The 24,144-nt window shown below is 40.6% G+C and overlaps 1 protein-coding gene across 1 annotated transcript in view; it reads right to left on the reverse strand.

Annotated features, from left to right (window-relative positions):
- The window catches only part of LOC129825626 (papilin-like), a 31,047-nt gene extending 9,389 nt beyond the window's left edge, over positions 1-21,658 (reverse strand). Inside the window, exons 1-7 of the mRNA XM_055885836.1 lie at positions 21,602-21,658; positions 21,009-21,202; positions 20,852-20,912; positions 20,617-20,719; positions 8,850-8,980; positions 4,312-4,620; positions 1,346-1,522 (exon numbers count right to left, since the gene is read on the reverse strand). Of these exons, the coding sequence (XP_055741811.1) occupies positions 1,346-1,522; positions 4,312-4,620; positions 8,850-8,980; positions 20,617-20,719; positions 20,852-20,912; positions 21,009-21,202; positions 21,602-21,658 (1,032 nt within the window). The remainder of the gene's footprint in view (positions 1-1,345; positions 1,523-4,311; positions 4,621-8,849; positions 8,981-20,616; positions 20,720-20,851; positions 20,913-21,008; positions 21,203-21,601) is intronic.
- Between the last annotated feature and the right edge of the window lie 2,486 nt (positions 21,659-24,144).

The following is a 24,144-nucleotide window of genomic DNA, read 5'->3' on the forward strand; positions in this document are numbered from 1 at the left end:
CCCCTGTCAGTGGTTGAAACCAAGGCTATGGAGGAAAACAACATCCAGGAGGCTCTCCAACAGGGTTTCATCTGCCCATCCACCTCCCCTGCATCAGCAGGTTTCTCCTTCATGGCAAATAAGGAGGGGGGTATTCGTCCATGTATTGACTACAGAGGTCTCAATGCCATCACTACCAAGAACCGCTACCCCCTCCCGTTGGTGTCGGCTGCCATTGAACAGCTCCGTGGGGCCTGTTTTAAAGAAAAAGCTGGACCTAAGGAATGCCTACAATTTGATCCGCATCCGAGAGAGGGATGAATCGAAGATGGCCTTCAGCATGATATCTGGGCACTATGAGTACTTAGTGATGCCTTATGGATAAGCCAATGCTCCGTCAGTGTTCCAGGCATTAGTGAATGAGGTGTTTCGGGAAATGCTTGGCCGTTAGGTGGTTGTGTATATCAATGATATCCTGATCTACTTGGCCACCTAGAATGAGCATATCGCCCACATCCGGGTAGTCCTGAAATGCCTCCTGGAGAACCAACTGTATGTCAAAGCGTAGAAGGGTCAGCTTCCTCAAGCTGCCGTCTCCTTCTTGGGATATAGGATCAGCCCGCAGGGAGTGGTTTTGGAGGAGAGGAAGGTAGCTGCAGTCAGGTCATGGCCAGTCCCAACCACCATAAAGGGACTACAACGGTTTTTGGAGTCCCCTCAAAGGTTGTCCCCGTAAGTTGGTGTGGAATTCTGCAGCCGATGAGGCCTTCCGCGGTGTACTTCCGGGGTGTACTGACACGTCTACTCCTGCTTTGGTACTTGACGTCGCCGGTCTACTTACCACCGGTCCTGGCAACCCCATCATTACGCACACCTGGCAACCACAATTACGCACACCTGCACCCCATCATGAGGCACACCTGGACTTCATCACTGCCTGATTAGTTCCACTTTATCTAGCACTCCGTTTTATCACCCATTAGGTAGTACAGTTTCATGTTTAGACGCTACTTCTGTTTTGTATTCCTGTATCTCCGTTACAGAGATGCTACATAAGGGTATAGTACAGAGGAGGCTGGTGGGAGGCGCTATAGGAGGACAGGCTCAATGTAATGGCCGGAATGGAGTAAGTGGAATAGTATCAAACATATGGAAACCACGTTTGACGCTGTTCCATTGATTCCGGCCATTACATTGAGCCTGTCCTCCTATAGCTCCTCTCACCAGCCTCCTCTGGTATAGTATGAGATCGAACATCCCTCTCCAACTCAAAATGCTTTGTTGACATGACAAAATTACTTGTATGTATTGCCAAAGCAACAATGTGGAACAATTTAACAAACAACTAAATGTATCTCTCTGTTACCAGTCCGAAGTCATGGACGTGCCAGCTGATGTGGATGTGGCAGGCTGGCTTGCGGCAGGCCTGGACTGCAGGTGGGCGTGTCAGACCACTGCAGGCTTGGTCCCCAAAGCGCTCCCCTCCCGCCCCTACGCAAACCACCTCTCTGGTCTGCTGGCCTTCCCCACAGGTCACCGAACACTGGGAATGGGAAATATATCATCGGGAAACTTGGCATCAAAACAAGATCAATGGCTCAATCTTACATTAGACATTTTAATAATTTAGCAGACGCTCTTATCTAGAGCAATTTACATTGGAGCAATTAGACCAATTTGTTGTTTTAATGGACAACAAAAAAATGCTTTTCTTTAAAAACAAGAACATTTCTAAGTGACTCAACTTTTGAACGGTAGTGTATATTTGAGTTTAACCATAATATTTGTAGTATTGTTTGTTCTGTCTTTTCTGGTGGATTAAACTGAAATTGCAACCAACTTTCTATTGCTGTAATCTGAATGTGGCGTGAGATTGAAGCCTTTAGTGAGAGGACTAATGCTTTAATATTGAATAATTTCTGCCCTCCGAATTCATATTCATTATATAAATACATTCAATTTTGTCTGGCTTGCCATTCCATATAAAATGTAATATTTTTAGCTCGGTGTAGGCAAGGCCATAATCAAATAGGTAAACTGGGATATGACTAAATAGTTAATCAGGGTGATTTTTCCACAAATAGACAGATATTTTCCTTTCCTATAAAAATGTATTGTGATAATTTTCAGGATATGAATACCGAGTATGTCCGCATCACCGTCAGACCATTTTATTGGTAAACTACACAGTAATGTAAAGGTTAAAAAAAATGCGATCCAAAATGTAATATAGTACACGTATCATGATTTGGTTGTAATCCAGAGAGGTTAGAAAAAAATATCAAGATCTCTATGAGGCTGTGAAAGTATCCAAATTGTGGATTTAAAAGAAAACATGAATCCTCGGCATACAATGACACCTTTGTTTTTAAACCCTCTAGCCGCTTGATATTATTGTTGATATTATAGCTAACATTTCGATGGCCATTATAAATAAATATACTGATCGGGGACAGCCTTGTTTTACTCCTCTTGACAGTTTAATACTTTCTGAGAAGTATCCATTATTTACAAATGTACACCTAAGGTTACCATACATAACTTTAACCCATTGTATAAGAGATTCTCTAATATTGAAATATTCCAGGCATTTATATATACATTCCAGTAGTACTTTATCAAAAAGCCTTTTCAAAGTCAGCTATGAATACCAGAACAGGTTCCCCTGATTTTTCATGGTGTTTTATTGTTTCCAGTATAGTTTGTTGATTGGACTAAATAGTTTTTGGTATATTTAAGTTTGTTTTCACTGTATTAAACTAAGCATACACTGCATACAACCTTGTTGATTTGATGATGTTTCAATGTTTAAGATGAAATGGTGCTGGAATAGCGGTGGCAATGCTCCTGTTGCCTTTGTGCTGACTTGCTTAACTACATGGTTCTAAATTAGTAGTTGTTTAGTAAGCTGTCAAACATTAACTTGCTTGACCATGCTGTAGGCCATGTAACTGTTTGTTACATGCAATATTTATTTGCTTTGTTGATTTCACAGGACAGATTTTGCCCTTCCGGTTTTGTGATGAAACAAATGCATGTGTAGTTGAATTTATTCCACCACTGTGTGACTTATGTCTTTTTGTTGTCTTGGCCTTATCAAGGTGGCATATGAACGAATGGGTTATAGAGCAAAAATATATGCCTTTTTTTACTGGCTTGGTGGGACAATACCATATCGCGATCCTTGGTAGTATCGTAGCAAGGGAACGAAACACGAAGCGGATTGATCTTCTTTAGGAAAACAGCCCTAATGTTGGAAACAAACATCATTATGTTGTCATCCAGAGTCACATTTATTTATTTTCCAATCTGTAGCATACAATATTTTGCGTGGTTCTGGTACCGGTTCCGACTGACATTTTGGCGTATACATTGATGTGTGGACACTGTAGATGGAAATGGCTTGCATTGAGCGATAGCCGTGATTGCAACAGCCACAGTGATATGTTTTGTTCGCCTGTGTGATGTAGGATGTGAAATCTGAAACTACGGGAGGCTGGGAAACTACTTGAGACTGTCCATCAACTCCTGACTGAACCCTATGTCACAGCCACAGACAAATCCGTACATCTTAACACAGCAGGAGAGAGTGGTTTCATCATTATAGCATATTCAGAGATCGATTTATAGCCATAAAAACCTAATTATTCTTAGATTTTAAACCCCCCCCAAAATATTTATGTTTGTCATTGATGGATAAGTATAATATTAAATGAAAGGTGTGTTCCTAGCGAGTTCAGGAAGCCAAACTAGAGCTCGGTGTAGCGCTCACAGAGGTGGGGGCAGATGTTTTGATCAAGAGGGACCTCAGAGAAAATGTACATATTTTCTTAACACTAAACATGCAAATAGGTATTTTACAGTTATAAGGAAGGTGAAATCTTATAGTTAGTGGATTTATAAGTTGATTATACTATATTTAGAAAGCATATAAATCATTACAAGCCCCTCTATTGACCATACTGGGACCAGACCTGTGTCAAATACATGAAAGTATTTGAGACTAGATGTCCTTGAATTAGTTTGGAGTATGTACGTTTGGGACTATTCCATTGGTACCGGCTAAACTAAATCCATTGCAACTCAAAGTATTTGACATACAGTATGTATTTGTAAGTCGCTCTGGATAAGTCGCTCTCCCAATTTGTAAGTCGCTCTGGATAAGAGCGTCTGCTAAATGACTTAAATGTAAATGTAAAATGTATTTGACCCAGGTCTGACTGGTAACCCCACCACAGTTCCACAACCACCTTTTAGTCTTATAATCATACTAGTAATAATACTGGTAACAGTCTCACTATACTGACCATACTGGTCCCCCCAGGTACCCACCACACTGAAGCTGGACACGCTGTACTCGGCACATCCCTGCTGGTTGCAGGCCTGCTGGCTTTCCGGCCTGGGTTGTTGCTGGGAGACGCAGTAAGAGTCATCCACCACATGGGGTGCCATCGAGTCCTGCACCATGCACTGCACGCTGCGGTGCTGGGTGCCACTGTTGCAGGGGGCCGAGCACTCGGACCAGGCGCTGTATGTGTAGGCATACGTGAGGGGCTCGCGGTAGCGGAGGTTGGCAGCGGGAGCGGGAGTGGCAGGCGCCACATCACGGTCCATGCCAATGATTTCTCCATTTCTCACAGCCTAGAGAAGGAAAATATAGGGGGATTACATGGTCAAACAACATCCCTGAACAGATGACACAGCTATATTCCCCCCCCACAACCTCCCTCCCATGCTAGTTTTGGTTATCCTCCTTACTCTCATCCCCGGGACAGGCCTGGGACACTCCTGCCCCCCCCCCCATGGCAGCCCCAACCCTGCAACAGGAGCCACGCCAAGTCCTCCTGTACACACCCAGAATGGAGCTTTGGCAGCCACTCCACACACTAACTTTAGCTATTATTATTTTTGCTTAATCACTCTAGACCTGAATCAAATGATGAAACCAGCTGCCAAACGTTTTCTCAACGCAATGTTTGTTTTTAGTCAGTATAGTAATGTTATTGATCTGTCAGTTTACCTAGCTAATTCCCTACTGTCACACTGACATTGTATAAACAGCTCTACACGCTTCACTGTCATGGTGAAAAGTCAGTAAACAACACTATGCTCATCATGTCTTAGTAGGATCAGGTTAATGTGTAGGCTACAGTCTGGGATCTGGGAATAATGGTAATTTCAATTGTTGAACCATTGATTCTATTCTTGGATAATATCATGTATAAATGTACACCAAAGTTTTTCTTTGTCATGCCTCATCTGAACAGGATCAGATGGTGACAGGGGTCACAGCAGGGTCAGAGAACCAGAGAAGACCAGTCTCTGACGGCGCAGAAGTGAACTTTTGCAGATACAACACTTTATTCTCTCTGTGCAGCAAACACTGGACAAGCAAGAAGCTTTAAAGACTGAAACTAATTGAAGGCAGTGTGACAAACTTCAAAAGTTGATTTCAAAACTGTATCAAGGGTTGATCGAGGCTTTTCTAGATAACACAAAACATGTAAAACAAAAATGTGAGGAAGACCTGAGACACTATTGAGGATGATGATGAATGGATACCGATATGTTAGAATCCCCAGTCATATTCATATCATCTCAGACATAAATTACTGCAGTTTAAAACTTCTTATGGCTGCAATCCCGTCACCGGGATGATATGACAACAGCCAGTGACAGTGCAGGGCGCCAAATTCAAACAACAGAAATCTCATAATTAAAATTCCTCAGACATTCATGTGTCTTATATCATTTTAAAGGTAATCTTGTTGGTAATCCCACCAAAGTGTCCGATTTCAAATATGCTTTTCAGCGAAAGCACTACAAACGATTATGTTAGGTCACCACAAAACCACAATAAGCACAGCCATTTTTCCAGCGAAAGATAGCTTTCACAAAACGCAGAAAGAGATAAAATTAATCACTAACCTTTGATTATCTTCATCAGATGATACTCATAGGACTTCATGTTACACATTCCATGCATGTTTTGTTTGATGAAGTGTATATTTATATCAAAAAATCTGAGTTTACATTGGCGCGTTACATTCACTAGTTCCAAAAACATCAAGTGATTTCGCATAGCCACATCGTTTCAACAGAAATACTCATCATAAATGTAGATGATAATACAAGTTATACACATGGAATTATAGATATACCTCTCCTTAATGCAACTGCTGTGTCAGATTTTTAAAAAACTTTACGGAACAATAGCCAAATTAGCAGCTATGTTGGACTCACCAGAAACCAGAAAATACATGATAAATGTTTCCTTACCTTTGATGAACTTCATCAGAATGCAGTCCTAGGAATCCCAGGTCCACAATAAATGCTTGATTTGTTCGATAATGTCCGTTATTTATGTCCAATTAGCTACTTTGGAATTGTTTACCAAACGCGCTAACCAAAGTCACAAAGCGCGTCCACTATAACGTGACGAAATGTCCAAAAGTTCCGTAACAGTCAGTAGAAACATGTAACGATGTACTGAATCAATCTTTAGAATGTTGTTAACATACATCTTGAATAACGTTCCAACCGGAGAATTAAATTGACTACAGTTGACCGATGGAACGGAGCTCCCTCTCACGTGAACGCGCCAGTTCAGGGCGTGGGCACCTCATGGCAGTGATTACGCATTCCTGTCTCCTTCGGCCCCCCTTTACATTAGAGTCATCAGACAAAGTTCTATTGACTGTTGACATCTAGTGGAAGCCATAGGAAGTGAAAACTCAACCATATCTCGCTGTAATTTCAATGAGAGCTTGGTTGAAAATCTGCCACCCCCAGAAAAAATCCAAACAGAAAGTGGAACTTCTCAGGTTTTTGCCTGCCATATGAGTTCTGTTATACTCACAAACATAATTCAAATAGTTTTAGAAACTTCAGAGTGTTTTCTATCCAATAATATTAAAATATGCATATATTAGCAGGCCGTTTACTCTGGGCACCTCTGTGCACCTTTCATCCAAGCTACTCAATACTGCCCCTTCAGCCATAAGAAGTTAAGACCATCCATAGAACGTACTACACGCCAATGAAACTGAATATCATCACTCAGAAATGTAATTCCTCCGCTGGAGGTGGAAAACACAAAAGGGAACATATTTGCGTATATTATGGTCTTATGAAGGCTGGCTGAGTTCTGGCAAAGAGTATGTTCTTTTATCTCAATATGTCTACAGGTTCTCCCTTTAACCTGTTTTTATTTGCTTAGAAATGTTGATACTGGAGACTGTTGTCAGAAGAAACTCTGTAACCTAGCATTTATTACAAGATTTAGAGTGTATTTAGGCAATCCCTAGCTGCTGGGCTGCTCAGTCCTGGCCCTGGAGGTATGCTGTATTGTTGTCACTCTGGCCTTGACCTAATACACCCGAAACCAATAAAGAATGTTTCACTAAGATCCCAAAGCTGAGTGGGGTGTGTTGGGGCGCTGCAGGGCCGTGGACCCTTAGGGACAGGACAGGGTGGCCCAGCTATATTGTGGGAAGTAAAAAGAGCTCTACAGTACTATTAGGCCATTGACATGAATGACATTGCATTCAGAAAGTATTCAGACCACTTGTCTTTTCCCACGTTTTGTTACGTTACAGCCTTATTCTAAAATGTATTACATAGTTTTCCCCCCTCATCAATCTACACACAATACCACATAACGACAAAGCAAAAACAGGTTTTTAGATATTTCTTTGCAAATGTATGAAAAATCAAAAACTTAAATGTCACATTTACATAAGTATTCAGACCCTTTACTCAGTACTTTGTTGAAGCACCTTTGGCAGCAATTACAGCCTCGAGTCTTCTTGGGTATGACGCTATAAGCTTGGCTCAGCTTTATTTAGGGAGTTTCTCCCATTATTCTCTGCAGATCCTCCAATGCAGATGCATCCAATGCAAAAATTTCTAGCTTAAACTGACAGGTTTTTAATGGGGATTTTTTATTATTACGCTAATTCGATTTCCACAGGGAACGGACGTCGACTCTAGGGGGTAAAATTTTATGTTTTGGTGCATCTAGGGCAATTCAGAAAGCTGATTGTATAAGGGCACAAGGCGAGACCCAAATGCAGACACAGGAGGCAGATGGGGACAGGTGATGGTTCATAAACCAGGTCAGAGTCCAAACAGTACCAGGCGATAGGCAGGCTCGAGGTCAGGACAGGCAGGAGTTCAGTGGTCAGGTCTGAGTCCAAACAGTACAAGGGGATAGGCAGGTTTGAGGTCAGAACAGGCGGAGTGGTCAGGCAGGCGGGTTCGGCGTCAGGACAGGCAAGGGTCAAAACTAGGAGGGCTAGGAAAAAAACAGAGACTGGGAAAAATAGGAGCCAGGAAAACACTGGTTGACTTGGTAAAACAAGACGAACTGGCACAGAGAGACAGGAAACACAGGGATAAATACACCGGGGATAATAAGCGACACCAGGAGGGGGTGGAGACATGCACAAGGACAGGTGAAAGAGATCAGGGCGTGACAGATTTTTTACTGATGAATTTGTTTTGTTTTTTATGATCGTGTTTTTCTTTCTGCTTGCACTTTGTATTTATGTTAATTCATGGCTCATCTGTAAAAGAGACCTAAACATTTAAAAGTATACATTTCAGTGAAAGGGGATAGACAGATACAAAGACATGTATTGCATTTGTGCTTAAGGTGCTGGCACTATAGCCACTGAAACAGCCCCATGCATTTTGGTGTGTTGCCTTCATCAGAAAGATAACATTTCGAATGAATTTTCCAATTCAACAAGCAAGTTGAAGTAAGTACCTACCCAATGGGCACATATGTCAATTCAACGTCGGTTCAATGCGGAAACAACGTTGATTCAACCAAAGTGTGCCCAGTGGGTAAAGTACTAAGTACTAACCCTGCAGATGCCGTCGATACAGATGTCACTGCGGCCCACATAGCAGGGTGTGCCATCCACCACGGAAGGCCTGTGTCTGTAGATGAAGTTCTCGCCATGGGGGACGCAGTTCAGCTCACATGGGTTGGACGCTTCACAGGTAAACAACAACAGGTAAACGACAAAGTACATGAGTATTTCTTTGTGTATGGGTAATGTGGGTATGGTTAATAATCCATAGTGAAATGTTCAACTATTATTTGCATCAATATTACAGTTTTATTCAATAGCTTTGATGCATTTTTCACAAGTATGTGGTACATTTTGACAACACTTAGTACAAAACTCAAAACAGATCATCAAAAAGGCTTAAATTCTAAGAGCGTTTTCAATTGACGAAGTACAACACACAAAATCATAGTCACTTTTTCACCTGGAAATACAGGTTTCACATTGGAATATGTGTTCATATAGAGTAATTGCTTATCACAACACAATGCTCACATTACTTTTGATATGATTGTCTATATAATTTTACTGTGAAATACCACCAGGTCATTGATTTAATCACAGAAACACAACATAATGATTTTTTGCACATTTTAGTTGTTTTAACAGTTAATCCAATAGCAGAAAATGCAAGATACACGTTTCAAAATTGCCCTTTGAATATAATATGCTACAGTACTGTAAATTACAGTACATTACTGTTTTCACATTAGGCAACACACTTGCAACACCTATCAAAATTGACCCTTCAGAAATCTAAGGTGTGATCAAAGGTGTGATCGTTGAATACATCTTTCACAATCATTGATGTAAAAAAATAGTGTTCAGATATAATTACAACATAGGTGTATTTAATTAAACGAAACGCATGACATGAATGAAAGAAACGTAACGTGTAGCAGGCACTAGTTTGTATCAAGTCTGTCACAGCACATGTTGTAATTGTTCATCCACCTGGGGAAAAACCCTTTGGCATGGCGAATCCAAGCCTCACATAGGTCTGTGTTGATGTCATTGCATGCCTCATCCATTGCCTGGAGTACTGTAATATATGCCATTTAAGTAGCAGATGTTTTAATCCAAAGTGACTACAGTGAGTCCATATATTTTCATATGTGACCCCATTGGGAATTGAACCCACAACTCTGGTGTTGCTAGTGCCATGCGCTTACTAACTGAGACACACACTACAATACATAAGTACAATACAATACGATACATGATTACAATACAGGTGAAAGGTGTATGATTGCCGTCCCCAGGAGCATGTCACCCTCCTGCAATGTGGATGAGAACCTGTCCAAATGCTCAAGACAGGCTTGACGCAAACTAATGCCTGCTAAACATTGTTTATTCATTTCACTTCATTTGTTTCTTTCGATTGCAGTGCACCTATGTTGTAATTATTTATGAACAATACTTGCATTTTTTTGCTTCAATAATTGTGAAAGATGTCTTCAACGATCACACATTTGTGACCCGACTCAGGAAACTAGGTGTACTGTGTGTTGCAAGTCATGACTTCACAGGAGAGCTGTTTGAACGTAAAAATGTGTTTTTAATCCGAATGCGTTTTCTCCCTTTCTCTTGCATTTCAATGATGGTGGTACAAAAAAATACAAAAAAACGCATGTTTTTGTCTTTGTGATATCTTTTGCCAGATCTAATGTGTTATATTCTCCAACATTAATTTAACATTTCCACAAACTTCAAAGTATTTCCTTTCAAATGGTATCAATAATATGTATATACTTGCTTCAGGTCCTGAGCTACAGGCAGTTAGATTTGGGTATGTCCTTTTATGCGAAAATTGAAAAAAGGGGGCGGATCCTGAAGAGAATGTATTGTTTTGTGGAGCTGCAGAAGTGTTCCTTTCCACTTTATGGAGGATCAAGTTTTGAAATCAGTGGAATTAGAGTATGACAGCTAAAGAGATGGAGAAAACACCTGTCTCCGGATTACATCTTCAAACTAAAGACAACCGTTGCATGGCATTCGTGACAGGGAGACGCGTCCATCATTCATGATGATGTATACAGGTAAGATAGTCTAGCGTTAGTTAGCTACATTTTCAGATATTACAGGTTTAACATTTTTGTTTACATTTTTTCAAGATGGCGCTGCAGTAGGACGTGTGTATCTTGTCTTTGTCTTATGCCGTGTCTTAACCTGTGTAAATAGCCGGTCTTTTTCGCATATATCTTAATCTTACTTTCTATCTGTGAACTAAATATACTTTCCTGCAACCCGCCTCACCCTATGTGGTACTGATCTGCTATTGTTATTCCTTATAACTGGAACTTCCATCAGGAGCTAGCCAGCTAACTAGCTACTAGTCTTTGTTAGCCACGGCTAGCGGTCCTCGCCTTTTTTCCCCGTCATCAGCCAGTCTTAGCTCGGACAACACCTGCTAGTCTGCACAGCGCGATATCAACCCAGAGCATATCACCGGATTCCTGCCGCTCTGGATCATTACACCGGATCATTACTCCAGATCATCGCAGCTAGCTAGCGGCAAACGAGTGGCTACTGTTAGCTAACGCCTCTGTCCCGAAGCAAGTACCAACTAGCCTTGAGATAGCCTCGAGCTAGGCCCATATACCAGCTAATTCTAGGTCTACAATACTTCCTTTGTCAATTGGCCTGGACCCTTTATTGTCGACACAGAGCCCCGCCCATCCATCACGACTGGACTGCCGACGTGATCACCCGATGTGGTCTCAACAGGCTATTCCGTTAAGATGTCGCCGAAGAACCATCTACTAGCCCCGGCCCACTAGCTTTTCTGAACGCTGTGTCCCCTGCTTGCCTAAGGTAGTAGTGACTAATGAACAGCACCCTGACTCACCTATTGCTGCTCGTTTGACCATATGATCACTCGGCTTCACAGCTGATGTCCCCTGGAGTGTTTCAATGACACGGTACCTCATTTTGTTTACCTGTCGGCCCCAGCCTCGAACTCAGGTCCTGTATGTACCTAACTGACCCGCTCTGCCCATTCATCGCCATTTACCAATTGTTGTCTTAGCTCTTCTGAGATTGCTTTATGCCTCTCTCTAATGTCATTATGCCTTGTCTACTGGTGTCTTGGCTAGTTCTTATTGTTTTATTTCACTGTAGAGCCCTCAGTCCCACTCAACATGCCTTAGATAGCTCTTTCGTCCAACCCCACACACATGCGGAGACCTCATCTGGCTTAACTTGTGCCTCCAGAGACGAAACCTCTCTCATTGTCACTCAACGCCTAGGTTTACCTCCACTGTACTCACATCCTACCATAGCCTTGTCTGTACATTATGACTTGAATCTATTCTACCACGCCCAGAAATCTGATCCTTTTATTTTCTGTACCCAACGCACTAGACAACCAGTTCTTATAGCCTTTAGCCGTACCCTTATCCTACTCCTCTGTTCCTCTGGTGATGTAGAGGTTAAACCAGGCCTTGCAGCCCCCAGTTCCACTCCTATTCCCCAGGCGCTATCATTTGTTGACTTCTGGAACCTTAACCTGTTATGGCTGCACGCTGAATATTGAAAAAACTGGAAAATGTGTGCACATTTTCAAACGGCCTCCTAAGAAACTTTTTATTTTCCAATATGCATATATTTACTACTGTTGGATAGATAACAGTCTGTAGTTTCTAAAAAGGTTTGAATTGTTTCTCTAAGTCGAACAGAAATATTTTTACAGCCATTTTCCCAGCCGAATTGAGTTTCCCAAAATGCGATGTGTCTCTTTAAGACCTTCTCTATAAAAGGCCATTTGACTTAGGACCATAGGGACACGTCAGAGGCGTACCTTAGACTGTAATGCGGAAGTGAGAATTGAAAGGGGTCGAATATCTCGTCCCTGGACTGAATAACAGAACTTCTTGTGAGACATGCGCAGTTAAAATAAAAATCCGGGCGCGAAGGATAATTTGATCTCGGCTTCTGGAACAAGGTAGGTAACTTTGAATATGATGCCTGACTACGATATTATTTGCTACATGTCACAAAATCATCCTAAAGGTTGTTTTTTCAATATACTTTAATTATATTATTGCAATTTATTCTGGACTTTAGATGTGAAACGACGGAAGAATTTTTTGAAGAAACGCTTTCTGGCGCAGCAATGCTACCGTGCTAGCTAACCAAAGAGGGGAATCCTTCGTTCTGGAACCCAACTAAAGACTCTACTGGACATTGGACCCCGTTACAACATTCTGATGGAGTACCAAGAAAGATAAGACCCAATTTGGGATGCTTTTTCATATATATGTCGAACTGTTGAATGCTAACGCTGCTAACTATGCTAGGCTAGCGCTTGACTAGAATCAATGCTGCCTTATGCTAGCTTATGATGTTAGCTAATATAACGATATATTGTGTTTTCGCTGTAAAACACTTCAAAAATCGGAAATGTTGTCTGTATTCACAAGATATCTGTCTTTCATTAGTTATCCACCATATGTTTTTCTGAAATGTTTTATGAGGTGTAATTAGTAGCCGACGTTGGTGTATGTATTTTCTCTGGCTACTCCCGGCTGGATTCAGACTCTAGCTATGTGTTAGCATTTTTGGGTAGCATCAATGTAAAACAGATTTATAGCTAAAATATGCACTTTTTATGAACAAAACATAGATTTATTGTGTAACATGTTATATGACTGTCATCTGAGGTCGTTTTTTCTGGGCTCTTTAGGTTGGTTTTAGTTTATTTCGGTTGGTTGTGCATGCTACTTCAATCATAATTCATACTTCATAATCATAATTCATACGTGTCTGTCCACTTTTGTATTTGGTGGTGAGCTAACATAAATATATGTGGTGTTTTCTCTGTAAAACATTTAAAAAATCGGACATGTTGGCTGGATTGACAAGATGTTTATCTTTCAAATGCTGTATTGGACTTGTTAATGTGTAAAAGTTAAATATTTTTAAAAAATAGATTTTGAATTTCGCGCTCTGCAGCTGTTGTCATTTTTGGTCCGAGGTCGGGCTTGCACCCCAAACAGGTTAAAAGCCTTGGTTTCATGCATGTCAACATTAGAAGCCTCCTCCCTAAGTTTGTTTTATTCACTGATTTAGCACACTCCACCAACCCTAATGTCCTAGCCATGTCTGAATCCTGGCTTAGGAAGGCCACCAAAAATCCTGAAATTTCCATCCCCAACTACATCATTTTCCATCAAGATAGAACTACCAAGGGGAGTGGAGTTGCAATCTACTGCAGAGATAGCCTGCAGAGTTCTGTCATGCTATCCAGGTCTGTGCCCAAACAGTTCGAGCTTCTACTTTTAAAAATCCACCTTTCCAGAAACAAGTCTCTCACTGTTGTCGCTTGCTATAGACCCCCCTCAGCCCTCAGCTATGCCCAGGACACCATATGTAAATGAATTGCCCCCAATTTATCTTCAGAGTTTGTACTGTTAGGTGACCTAAACTGGGATATGCTTAACACCCCGGCCATCCTACAATCTAAGCTAGATGCCCTCAATCTCACACAAATTATCAAGGAACCTAACAAGTACAACCCTAAATCCGTAAACACGGGCACCCTCATAGATCATCCTGACCTACCTGCCCTCTAAATACACCTTTGCTGTCTTCAACCAGGATCTCAGCGATCACTGCCTCATTGCCTGCGTCCGTAATGGGTCCGCGGTCAAACGACCACCCTTCATCACTGTCAAATGCTCCCGAAAACACTTCAGCGAGCAGACCTTTCTAATTGACCTGGCCCGGTTATACTGGAATGATATTGACCTCATTCCGTCAGTAGAGGATGCCTGATTGCTCTTTAAAAGTGCTTTCCTCACCATCTTAAATAAGCATGCGCCATTCAAAAATGTTTTAATTAACTAAGAACAGATATAGCCCTTGGGTCACTCCAGACTTGACTGCCCTTGACCAACACAAAAGCATCCTGTGGTGTACTTCATTAGCATCGAATAGCCCCCGCGATATGCAACTTTTCAGTGAAGTTAGGGAACCAATATACACAGGCAGTTAGGAAAACTTTTTCAAACAGAAATGTGCATCTTGTAGCACAAACTCCAAAAAGTTCAGGGACACTGTAAAGTCCATGGAGAATAAGAGCACCTGCTCCCAGCTGCCCACTGCACAGAGGATAGGAAACATCGTCACCACCGATAAATCAACGATAATCGAGAATTTCAAAAATAAGTTTTCTACGGCTGGCAATGCTTTCCACCTGGCTACCCCTACCCCTGTCAACAGCTCTGCACCCCACACAGCAACTTGCCCAAGCCTCCCCCATTTCTCCTTCACATAAAGCTAGATAGCTGATGTTCTGAAAGAGCTGCAAAATCTGGATCCCTACAAATCAGCTGGGCTAGACAATCTGGACCCTCTCTTTCTAAAATTATCAGCCGAATTATCTTTCGTATCGTCTGAGAGCCCTAAAGATTGGAAAGCTGCCGCGGTCATCACCCTCTTCAAAGGGGGAGACACTCTAGACCCAAACTGTTACAGACCTATATCTATCCTACCCTGCCTTTCTAAAGTCTTCGAAAGCCAGGTTAACAAACAGATCACTGACCATTTCAAATCCCACCGTACCTTCTCCGCTATGCAATCTGGTTTCCGAGCTGGTCATGGGTGCACCTCAGCCACGCTCAAGGTCCTAAACGATATCATAATCGCCATCGATTAAAGACAATACTGTGCAGCCGTCTTCATCGACCTGGCCAAGGCTTTCGACTCTGTCAATCACCGCATTCTTATCGGCAGACTCAACGGCCTTGGCTTCTCAAATGACTGCCTCGCTTGGTTCATCAACTACTTCTCAGATAAAGTTCAATATGTCAAATCGGAGGGCCTGTTGTCTGGACCTCTGGCAGTGTCTATGGGGGTGTAACAGGGTTCAATTCTCAGGCCGACTCTTTTCTCTGTATACATCAATGATGTCGCTCTTGCTGCTGGTGATTCTCTGATCCACCTCTACGCAGACGACACCGTTCTGTATACTTCTGGCCCTTCTTTCGACACTGTAATAACAAACCTCCAGATGAGCTTCAATACCATACAACACTCCTTCCGTGGCCTCCAACTGCTCTTAAATACTAGTAAAACTAAATGCATGTTCTTCAACCGATCGTTGCCCGCACCCGCCCGCACGTCTAGCATCAATACTCTGGACGGTTCTGACCTAGAATATATGGACAACTACAAATACCTAGGTGTCTGGTTAGACTGTAAACTCTCCTTCCAGACTCACATTAACCTGTTGAGGATGGGGGCGCTGTTGTGACTATTTATGCTAATCGTGTAATTTTTGAAACGGCTTCCCACAAAATCCTTGATCGTACAATATGCATATTATTATTATTATTGGATAGAAAACAGTCTATAGTTTCTATAGGAGTTGAAATTTTGTCTCTAAGTGGAACAGAGCCCATTCTACAGCAATTTCCCTGACATGGAGTCAGATTTCAGAAATGTTGGCCACTGTTCTGGAGTCAGTTAAAAGGGCACTGTTATTGCTATGAGTATACGGACACTGCTTACGTCTTCCCCTGGATGCCTTTACGTGATGACGATTTCAATGGGGTCGATTGCGCGTTCACAGGCACTATAAATTAAAAAACCCTGTAGCTAGCAAGTCTTTTCTTGGTGCGTAACGCGCTTGGAGGACACCGACCTGCTCCTGTTCCAAGCGTTAGTTTAGCCTGTTATATTTCTCCGGTCATCTTTTTACTCGTTATAGGAGTTAAAAACATCATAAGGTAGTTAATTTAAAGCGTTTTATAGCAATTTATATCCGTTTAGTGCGATTTTGGGACATTTATTTTTGAAACGCTGTGAATAGCTGGGCACGCTTTTCAGTTCATCCCGAACGCAGTTGGCATTTCCACATGGCAAGAGGACAGCTTTCCACCAAAAGACGATTACTCCCAAGAAAGGATCCTTTGCCCAAGATACTGATGGAAGAACAGCTCATAGTAGGACATTTTTATTAATATAAATCGTGTTTCTGTCGAAAAATGTTAGTGGCTTAGGACGCCATGTTTTTTGACGTAGCTTCGCTTGGCGCAAACTGTATTGAAAAGTAAGGATAATTTAAATGTAATTCCGCAATTGTATTAAGAATTAAATTGTCTATCAATCCCTGTCCACCCTATATTTTTTAGTCACGTTTATGAGTATTTATGTATAAGAGTAGATCACTGTCTAAGTGGCGCAAGGACATTTTCTGACCAGCTGAGCTACATTTCACATTGTCTAACCATGATTTTGGTGGCTAAATATAAACATTTTCGATCAAACTCTATATGGATTGTGTAATATGATGTTACAGGAGTGTCATCGGAAGAATTCTGAGAAGGTTAGTGAAAAAATTTATATATTTTGGCGATGTTGACTTTTATCGCTCACTTTGGCTAGAATCAATGCTGGGCTGCTATGTGCTATGTGCTATGCTAATATAACGATTTATTGTGTTTTCGCTGTAAGACACTTAGAAAATCTGAAATATTGTCTGTATTCACAGGATCTGTGTCTTTCGATTAGTGTATGCTGTGTATTTTTACGAAATGTTTGATGATTAGTAGTTAGGTAAACACGTTGCTCATTGTAATTATTGTAGTCCATTTGTGACGGTGGGTGCAATTGTAACCTATGCCATCTACCTGAAATATGCACTTTTTTCTAACAAAACCTATCCCATACCATAAATATGTTATCAGACTGTCATCTGATGAGTTTTTTTGTTGGTTAGGGGCTATAAATATCTTAGTTTAGCCGAATTGGTGATAGCTACTGGTGTTGGTGGACAAATAAAAGATGGTGGATTATGCTAATGTATTTTTAGGTAATAGATGTACATCTTTACATATTGTGTCTTCCCTGTAAAACATTTTAAAAATCGGACATGTTGACTGGATTCACAAGATCTGTGTCTTTCATTAGCTGTATTGGACTTTAATGTGTGAAAGTTAAATATTTTAAAAAAATATTTTTTTTGAATTTCGCGGCACTGGTTTTTCAGTGGGGGGGGGGGGGGGAGTGCCGCTAGCGGCACGCTCATCCTAGACAGGTTAAGCATCTCCAATCCAAAATTAAATATGGAATCGGCTTCCTATTTCCCACAAAGCATTCTTCACTCATGCTGCCAAACATACCCTCGTAAAACTGACTATCCTACCGATCCTTGACTTCGGCAATTTCATTTACAAAATAGCCTCCAACACTCTACTCCACAAATTGGATGTAGTCTATCACAGTGCGATCTGTTTTGTCACCAAATCCCCATATACTACCCACCACTGCGACCTGTATGCTCTCGTTGGCTGGCCCTCGGTTTATATTCGTCTCCAAACCCACTGGCTCCAGGTCATCTACAAGTTTTTGCTAGGTAAAGCCCTGCCTTATCTCAGCTCACTGGTCACCATAGCAACACCCACACGTAGCATGCGCTCCAGCAGGTATATTTCACTGGTCATCCCCAAAGCCAACTCTTCCTTTGGCCGCCTTTCCTTACAGTTCTCTGCTGCCAATGACTGGAATGAATTGGAAAATCACTGAAGCTGGAGACTTATATCTCCCTCACTAGCTTTAAGCATCAGCTGTCTGAGCAGCTTACAGATCATTGAACCTGTACATAGCCCATCTGTAAACACTACCTCATCCCAATATTTTTTGTTGTTGTTGTTGCTCTTTTGCATCCCAGTATCTCTACTTGCACATTCATCTTCTGCACATCTATCACTCCAGTGTTTAATTGCTAAATTGTAATTATTTCGCTACTATGGCCTATTTATTACCTTACCTCCCTAATCGTGCTACATTTGCACACAATGTATATAGACTTTTCTATTGTGCTATTGACTGTACGTTTGTTTATCCCATGTGTAACTCTGTGTTGTTTGTGCTGCACTGCTTTGCTCTATCATGGCCAGGTCGCATTTGTAAATAAGAACTTGTTCTCAACTGGTCTACCTTGTTAAATAAAGGTGAAATAAACATTTTTAAAATATTTTTGACAGAAAGTGGTTTCATTTCAAGCTAAAGTGTACTGTTAGCAAGCTAGCTAGGTTGCTAGCTAATGTTAGGTGGCTGGCTCCCTAGTTGACATTATTATTCATATCCCAGAACCGTTTTACTTTTCTAGTTAGAGCCTAATGTTAGCTAGCTAACATTGAACCTGGTTGGTTAGCTCCGAGCATATTTCTTGCAGGGTAGTAATGAATTGAATTGTCACTGTGTTCATTGTTGTTTAACTAGCTAACGTTGGCTGGCTGGCTCGTTAGCTAAAGTTACCTGACGTGTGTGATCTTGCACGTTTTTTACCTAGCTAGGTTATTTGTTTACCTAGCTAGCTACATGTCTTAAGCTAAAGTGTACAACACCCATTGAATATGGCCGGTGACAGTAAAGATTGGCAAAAAAGCTAAATGAAATATTTGCCAGCAGAGCTGGTTAGGCTGTTTTCATGTCATCCATAAGTAAACAAATCATCGGCCAGAGCGTCAATTGTACGCTCTGAACGCTCCGAGATCAAAACAAGATGGGTGGGCTAAAGCTTAAGAGGGTGTGAACGATGCTGAATGGGTGTAGACAAAGAGGAGCTCTTCAATAGATACCAAAACATTCATAGGCCATTTTCTCAAAAGTGAGTTCACAAGTTTATCAACTTTAAAAGCAGAGTTACGTTCCCATTGTTCCTCAAACATGCAGTGCATTATATACCATTTTGTAGCTCTGAGTCTACTTTTATCCAATGTAAAAAAAACACAATTTCAAATTTTGCTACATAAGACCGAATCCAGGTGGTGGGTCACATTTGATAACACAAAGGATAGAAATAATGGACATCTTATTTTCAGTCAATTTTGATGGGCAGTGCAGGTGTATTGTCTAATGCGAAAACAGTGTTCAGTACTGTAATTTACAGTACTGTAGCATAATCCATTCAAAGAGCAATTTTTAAACATGTATCTTGCATTTTTTGCTGTTGGATTAATTAACTGGTTGTTAAAACAACAACATTGAGAATATATAATTATGTTGTGTTTTCGGTGATTAAATCAATGTATTTCACAGTAAACATATTTTTGATCAAAGGTTGTGTGGTAAAAGCAGTGGTGTAAAGTACTTTAAGTAAAAAATACTTTAAAGTACTACTTAAGTAATTTTTCTGTGTATCTGTACTTTACTATTTATATTTTTTGACTACTTTTACTTTTACTTCACTACATAACTTGAGAAAATATTGTACTTTTTACTCCATACATTTTCCTTGACATCCAAAAGTACTCATTACATTTGGAATGCTTAGCAGGACAGGAAATTAGTCCAATCACGCACTTATCAACCGAACATCCCTGGTCATCCATGCTGCCTCTGATCTGGCGGACTCACTAAACACGTGCTTCGTTTGTAAATTATGTCTGAATAATGGCGTGTGCCCGTGGCTTTCCGTAAATAAAAAGTCAAAGGAATTTGAAATGATTTATACTTTTAGTTTTGATACTTTTAGACATCTACTCAAGTAGAATTTTACTGGGTGACTTATACTTTTACTTGAGTCATTTTCTATTAAGGTATCTTTACTTTTACTCAAGTATGACAGTTGGGTACTTTTTCCTCCACCCTATGTGAAAGATGTATCCAAACAAAATGAAGGCAAAATAAAAGGTTTTGAATATGAGACTTGCTTCGTTACAAGTGTTACCAGTTTGGAGTTTGGTACTAAGTGTTTAGAAAATTCCCTTTCACATACTTGCGAAAATAGCATCAAAGTGATAAAAAATACTGTATATAATCCCTATTGCACCTCCATGGTAAGACAGCCAGGTGTAGCGTTTCCTCTGGAAGTCCATCCTACTAAACTGGGCACACTGCTCCTCACGGAAATCCCTGGATCCCGCTGGACATGCCTGCATCGAGCAATTACAGACAATGTCAGTCTGTTAGTGTTTACATCGGAAACAGAGAGAGATTGTGTGTGTGTGTGTGTGTGTGTGTGTGTGTGTGTGTGTGTGTGTGTGTGTGTGTGTGTGTGTGCGCACCTGCATATTACAGATGCGGTACGATTTTGAAGATCCCACGCAGTTGTTTCCTCCATCTGTCCTGCAAGTCAAAGAGAAGTAGAGTCAGAAAGACACACAATCATCATATACACTCTCTCTCTCACTTGCATGCTGTCTCTCTCTCTCTCTCTTTTACCTTGCAGTGATACATTGCCTGATCCTCGTGGCTACTCCAGTGCCACAGGGGCGACTGCACGCCCCATAAGCCCCATACTCCCCCCAGTAGTCATTGCTGGGCGATGTTAGCTGGAACACAACAGCAGCCAGCACATCAAGCACTGAAACACCACTGTGTACTAGTACACACAGTACTCTACACCAGAATAGCAACTGGAAAACATTATCACCACAAACCATTCCATATCATTACACAAACCCTTATTATACACCAGTATGGTAACGATAGAAAATCCCATCATTCCAGCTGTTTTTGTAAACAAAATCATACTATTTGTGTGTGTGTGTGTACATTCACAGTGTAAACTTGAACTGCATTGTATGCTATGGAGTTGTGTTGTATTATTTTTGCTATTTTATGTGTATGTTGTGTATGTGGTATTATTAGATTATCATATGTACTGTATTGTCTGTTTTGTTTTTGTCTCATTTAAGGACCACATTGGAAATAAGTTTTGTGTAATACTGATATATTATCGTCAGGACTCTATACTTTGCACCTGTACTTGTTTTTACACTACAAAATAATACAATCAAATATGTATCACTTACAGAGAATGATGGTACAGCCAGTAACTGCAGGAGAACCAGGACCAGCAGGATGTCCATGTTTACTAGGGAGTAAGTGCAGTGATGGTGCTGCATTAGAGAAAGCTACAGATTGTAAAAACCTTACAGCACTGTCCCTCTAGAGGGACATTTCTAAAATGTTCAACTTCATATTCGTCATCTCCAGCACCTCCCCAACATCAGCATGTGAACACGACGCAATTTTTTAAATGTTTTGTCGTAAAAAAAGATAAAAGGAAGAGACTGTAAGTGTTTCCAATGATATCATCAACTAATTAGTAGAACGTTTGTCGGCAATTAGTAGGCAATTCCTACTCATAATTGGTTAAAATCACACGACGTACACCCGTGTTGTCAATAGAAACATGTAGCTTCTTCTGTCTATGTTACTCGAAAACATAGAAACAGACCATTTTCACAAATGTTGATGTCGGGGTGGTGCTGGAGAGGATGAACATGAAGGAAATTTCTCTTTAAAGAGTTTCATTTAACATCCGATCAACTTTCGGATGAATACGATTATATACAAGTACCAGTCAAAGGTTTTTGGACACACCTACTCATTCCAGGTTTTGTTTTTTTATTCTTATTTTATACATTGTAGAATAATAGTGAAGACATCAAAACTATGAAATAACACATATGGAATCATGTGGTAGCCCAAAAGATTTTTAAACACATTCAAATATATTTTATGTTTGAGATTCTTCAAAGTAGCCACCCTGTTCCTTGATGATGGCTTTGCACACTCTTGGTATTCTCTAAACCAACTTATTGAAAGTACATTTGTGGAATTTCTTTAATTCTTAATGCATTTGAGCCAATCAGTTGTGTTGTGACAAGGTAAGGTTGGTATACCGAAGATATATTTGGTAAAATACCAAGTCTGAGTGGCGTCACTACAGACGCTGGTTCGATTCCAATCACATCCGGCTGTGATTGGGAGTCCCATAGAGGGGTGCACAATTGGCCTAGTGTCGTCCGGGTTAAGGTTTGGCCGGGGTAGGCCGTCATTGTAAAAAATAATTTGTTCTTAATTGATTTGCCTAGTTAAATAAAAGATAAATAAATATTATGGCAAGAACAGCTCAAATAAACAAAGAGAAATTTACATTTAAGTCATTTAGCAGACGCTCTTATCCAGAGCGACTTACAAATTGGAAAGTTCATACATATTCATCCTGGTCCCCCCATGGGAATTGAACCCTGGTCCCCCCGTGGGAATTGAACCCACAACCCTGGCGTTGCAAGTGCCATGCTCTACCAACTGAGCCACACGGGACCATCAGAAATGACAGTCCATCATTATTTTAAGACATTAACCTTTCACGAGCCTCTACCCCGGGTCCGGGAGCACCCCCCCCACACTGAGTAGCATCGCTAGCATAGCGTCACAATTAAATAGTAGCATCTAAATATCATTAAATCACAAGTCCAAGACACCTAATGAAAGATACAGATCTTGTGAATAAAGCCACCATTTCAGATTTTTTAAATGTTTTACAGGGAAGACACAATATGTAAATCTATTAGCTAAACACGTTAGCAAAAGACACCATTTTTCTTTGTCCACCATTTTTTCTCTCCACCAGTAGCTATCACCAATTTGGGTAAACTAAGATATTGATAGCCACTAACCAAGAAAAAACCTCATCAGATGACAGTCTGATAACATATTTATGGTATAGGATAGGTTTTGTTAGAAAAATGTGCATATTTCAGGTATAAATCATAGTTTGCCATTGCAGCCACAATCACAAATCTCACCAAAGCGACTAGAATTACTACAGAGAGCAACTTGTATTACCAATTTACTCATCATAAAACATTTTTTTTAAATACACAGCACATAGCAATGGAAAGACACAGATCTTGTGAATTCAGACAACATTTCAGATTTTCTAAGTGTCTTACGGCGAAAACACAATAAATCGTTATATTAGCATACCACATATGCAAATGTTACCCGAGCACTGATTCAAGCCAAAGAGAGCGATAACGTAAATATCGCCAAAATATATTAATTTTTTCACTAACCTTCTCAGAATTCTTCCGATGACACTCCTGTAACATCATATTACAACATACATATAGAGTTTGTTCGAAAATGTGCATATTTAGCCACCAAAATCATGGTTAGACAATGACAAAAGTAGCCCAGCTGGTCAGAAAATGTCGTGCACCATATTAGACAGTGATCTAGTCTTATACATAAATACTCATAAACTTGACTAAAAAATATAGGGTGGACAGCGATTGATAGACAATTTAATTCTTAATACAATCGCGGAATTACATTTTTTAAATTATCCTTACTTTTCAATACAGGTTGCGCCAAGCAAAGCTATACCTAACAAAATGGCGGAATATGCGTTTAACATTTTTCTACAGAACAACGATTTATCATCTTAAATATTTCTTACTATGAAGCGATCTTCCATCAGAATCTTGGGCAATGAATCCTTTCTTGGGTCTAATCTTCTTTTGGTCGAAAGATGTCCTCTTGTCTGTCGAAATGCCCACTA

This window comes from Salvelinus fontinalis, chromosome 27 (genome assembly GCF_029448725.1).
Source record: "Salvelinus fontinalis isolate EN_2023a chromosome 27, ASM2944872v1, whole genome shotgun sequence".
NCBI lineage: Eukaryota > Metazoa > Chordata > Actinopteri > Salmoniformes > Salmonidae > Salvelinus > Salvelinus fontinalis.